The following is a 3,978-nucleotide window of genomic DNA, read 5'->3' on the forward strand; positions in this document are numbered from 1 at the left end:
CTAAAAGATTCTATCTTCTTATTACACTATAGAATTTAAATTGTACCACTCATATGACACAAGCAAGCTTTGATATTTTCTATTTTCTCCCCAACCACTCAGTCATATAACTTCACGCTGATTTAAAATTTTATATACTTATTTCTCCTTACCTAAATATTTTCTTAGCACATTACACTCTACATATCTCATATAGAATTTACTAACTTTAAAAATTTTCTAAAATTGATAAATTATTCCTTAAGTAATTTTTTTGTATAATTGTCAAAGTGAGAATTTTTTTGGCTCATTAAATAAATACATTGGCTTATTTCTCTCTTTTTTAAAGTATAATTTCCACTTTATTGTCTTTCCAGGGAATAGTATTTCTTTAGTCTTTAAGGACTTAGCTCCTTACATGGGCTTTGGTGAAGGTTGTGGGGCTGCACCTGCAGGTCTAAATCGGGATGGAGGTGTTCGGTCCTTCCGGGCTTTCCGAGAAGGATTCCTGACTACCTTGCTGTGAATGGCACAACTCACGCAGTAATGCAGTTTCACATACAGCTTGGGAAGCACATAGGCGTCGAAAACAATCGCTTCGGAAATGTCCCTAAAGGCTGCGGCCTCTACGATGTTCCGAATGACGAACTTCTTAATAGCCTTAACCTTGGGCACGCAACGGTCACAGTTGGTACAACGAATAGGCTGCACGTGGCCGCAGCCCTTTTTGGCACGACCATTGTTCCTTCTTTTCTTGGTCATCTTGGAAGCGAGGAGGCGACAGAGGAGCTATTTCTCTTTTTTAAATTATTTATTCATGACTATGAAGGTTAATTGCTGGATAATTCTCTACAGGGCTCTCTAATTTCTCCTGGGTATTAAGAATGCCTACTGCCATCCTCAAAACTTATAAGAACTGTAGCATGCCTATTTAGTAACCACTGGGAACTGACACAGGAAGATATGAACAATTATAAATGGAAGACACCAACATTAAATTGTTTGAGACAGAGAATCCAAAAGAAAATAGTAAGTATTTATGAGAAAAGGGATGTTAGGCAGTTAAGGTAAAAGAGGTCATCAAATGTTCTATATATTCTAGCTTAAAATGATATATATGTTGCATAATTCAAAGTATTTCTCCATATACAGCTTTGCATGCAATGGGATCTCAAAAATACTGATTGATTAGTAATGAATATCTTCTTTTCCATATTAAATTATGTTTAATTTTGGCCTCATCCATTACCATTATTATTATTATATTTCTAAAAAATGAAAAAAAGTCAGAAAACTACCTACTATTGTTTGAAAATAATGAGGTAAGGCTTCCATTATATAATTAAAATCTGGGTTTTAAATACATTGTCACTTGGTATTTTCACAGGGAAAAATAAATGGTAAGACTACAGTGAGTCAAAATACATAAATATACTTATTTTGAGCCTTATATAAGATTGATCTGAGGAATTTGCTTAGATTGATGATAGCACTTACCTGAGACTCTGGAAAAATTACAATCCTGAAGACCCAAAGCTTCCCATATCCTGTGTTTATTCATAGCAGGCTAGAGATTAATAAAATAGTGAATTATGGAGCGATCCCTGATATGAAGGATCTGGAAAGTATGTTTCCAAAGGTAAAAATAAATGAGGCTGCTTTCTAGGGGAAAAAGGAATATAATACAATTTTATGATTTTAATTGCAAAATGTCTACCTATTTTTAAAATAATTATTTGAGGAAATCCTATTTTTAGGCTCTCAGACCTTAAAGCTTAAAGGAGGCTGTTGAAGATTTTTTAGTTTAATCCCCTTGGAATACAGATGAATAAACTGTAGTCCAGGGAGTTAAATGACATGCCCAATATCATCTATTGAATGCACAGCAGGCTTTTTTGGTTTTGTACTAAAAGTATGTATCTATGGTTGTGATATTAACAATTATACAGAAATGTTAGTAACTATGTGGCATATTTGGTAAATATAAATTTTGTTCAATTGCTGGCCATCAGCCTACTTCAGATACTTTTTTAATGCTTATTCACTGCATCCTCCATTCATCTATAATCTTAAACTTGAATTCTCTAGTAATTTTCAATTACCTCAAGAAAATAGAAAACTTAGGGAAGAGAAATTCTACTTTCACGTTTTCTTCTTTTTCCTTTTTGGTCTAAGGTAATTCCAAGGAATGTGGTTTTTTCTCCTAGAACTTGACAAATACTTGCCTATGCTGTCCTCTTTCTTTTGCCAGCAAAGAAGTTTTCAAATAAAATTGTAGATGAGCTTTCTCTTTGACTAAAATTATTCAAAGATTTCCAACTTCCAGTAGGTGTCGTCATTTATTTGAAGAGTTTCAAAGTTTCTCACTTTAGGGATAAAGGCTTCTGGTTCCCTTAAACTTACTAAATTCTATCTATTGAACTTTTTAAAAATAAATTTATTTAGTTTTGGCTGCGTTGCGTCTTCGTTGCTGTGCGCGTGCTTTCTCTAGTTGCGGCGAGCGGGAACTACTCTTCATTTTGGTGTGCAGTGGCTTCTCTTGTTGTGGAGCATGGGCTCTAGGCGCACAGGCTTCAGTAGTTGTGATGTGTGGGCTCCAGAGCGCAGGCTCAACAGTTGTGGCACAGGGGCTTAGTTGCTCCACAGCATGTGGGATCTTCCCCATCCAGGGGTCGAACCCATGTCCTCTGCATTGGCAGAAGGACTCTTAACCACTTCCCATCCAGGGAAGTCCTATCTATTGAACTTAACTTGTGGTTTGGTATGGTTAATATCTGTTTTTGCATGAAATATGAAACTTTTAAAATCTTAATTATTTTAAAATATTTTACCATCAGCTTTATATTACAGAAGCATAGATGTTAGTCCATAGCCTATAAACTACTAAATGTATATTGGGACACTTCTACAAGTTGTGTGAATATCATGGTATGCTAACACAGTGGCATCTTTAGTTTAAAACAATTATCTTTTGGCTTTATGTAATTTAATTTATCTTAATGCTCCAGGCTTCTTCTATCTCATTAGAAAGCTCACTAATGCTAGTTATCCTTGTAAAAATAATTTATTAAAAAAGAATTAACAGGGAATCCCCAGAAGTCCCGTGGTTAAGACTTGGCGCTTTCACTGCTGTGGGCTAGGGTTGGATCCCTGGTTGGGGAACTAAGATCCCAGAAGCCATGCAGCACGGCCAAAAAGAAAACAAAATTAATTAAAAAATTGATAAATACTCCACGCTGCCCATATGAGACTACAGCCTATTTTCAAGAAGAGATAGATCAGTTTTTTGGTGTAGTCCAACTGTCTATCAATGAGGGTTGATTAGAAACAATCACCTTTCACAGAGAAAATAGTGGTGACCTGTCAAATAGGTTGTGCATCGAAAACAAAGGCATTCACTACTAAAAAATTCAATTTAGTATACTGATACCATTTTAACCAGAGGTTAAAGTTAAATGCTGGATTTTTAAGATGCTCATAGAAATGATTCTCTTAACTTTGTGTCATGCTAGGTTTTTTTCCCTCACTTTTCTGTTTCTGGCCTTATATATCAGATTGCTCTATAATAAGCACCATGTAACCCTCCAAATTGTTTTATTTTATTGTAAATTACTTGAAGCCATCAACTAAAACTCATTTAAATGTAGACATATTTAAAGTGTGATAACATAAAGTTGAAACTAGTTTTCTTCAATTTTCAAACTGTAGATATAAATGTTCTGATGAAGTAGTGAACATCAAGTCAATTTTTGTTTTGGGAAATTGGCAACTATGTTATTGTACTCACTAAATGTATATGCCTTCAAGAGGATAAATGAACAAATAGCTGTACAACAAAGGTGCTAAAATGCTTTACAGCATACAGCAGAGGAAGAAAGAGTGCAAGGAGGAAGAGAGAAAAGATCCACGGGAGAAGAACCATTAAGAAATTACCTCTTAAGAGTCATTGTGGGAGAATTATTTATACACATCTCTGTGTTCTTAAATTCTAAGGACATG

The 3,978-nt window shown here is 34.8% G+C and overlaps 1 protein-coding gene across 1 annotated transcript; it reads right to left on the reverse strand.

Moving 5' to 3' along the window:
* Window positions 1-393: 393 nt before the first annotated feature.
* LOC112395091 (40S ribosomal protein S26-like) lies at window positions 394-741 on the reverse strand. The gene has a single exon (XM_024738151.1). It carries the CDS (start codon window positions 739-741, stop codon window positions 394-396), a length of 348 nt encoding a protein of 115 aa, XP_024593919.1.
* Window positions 742-3,978: the final 3,237 nt, after the last annotated feature.

The sequence above is a fragment of the Neophocaena asiaeorientalis genome, unplaced genomic scaffold (genome assembly GCF_003031525.2).
Source record: "Neophocaena asiaeorientalis asiaeorientalis breed wild unplaced genomic scaffold, Neophocaena_asiaeorientalis_V1.1 scaffold873, whole genome shotgun sequence".
NCBI lineage: Eukaryota > Metazoa > Chordata > Mammalia > Artiodactyla > Phocoenidae > Neophocaena > Neophocaena asiaeorientalis.

What these genes read in the sequence shown, in the direction of transcription:
- LOC112395091 (XM_024738151.1), bottom strand. Translation starts at nt 741, where the DNA reads ATGACCAAGAAAAGAAGGAACAATGGTCGTGCCAAAAAGGGCTGCGGC.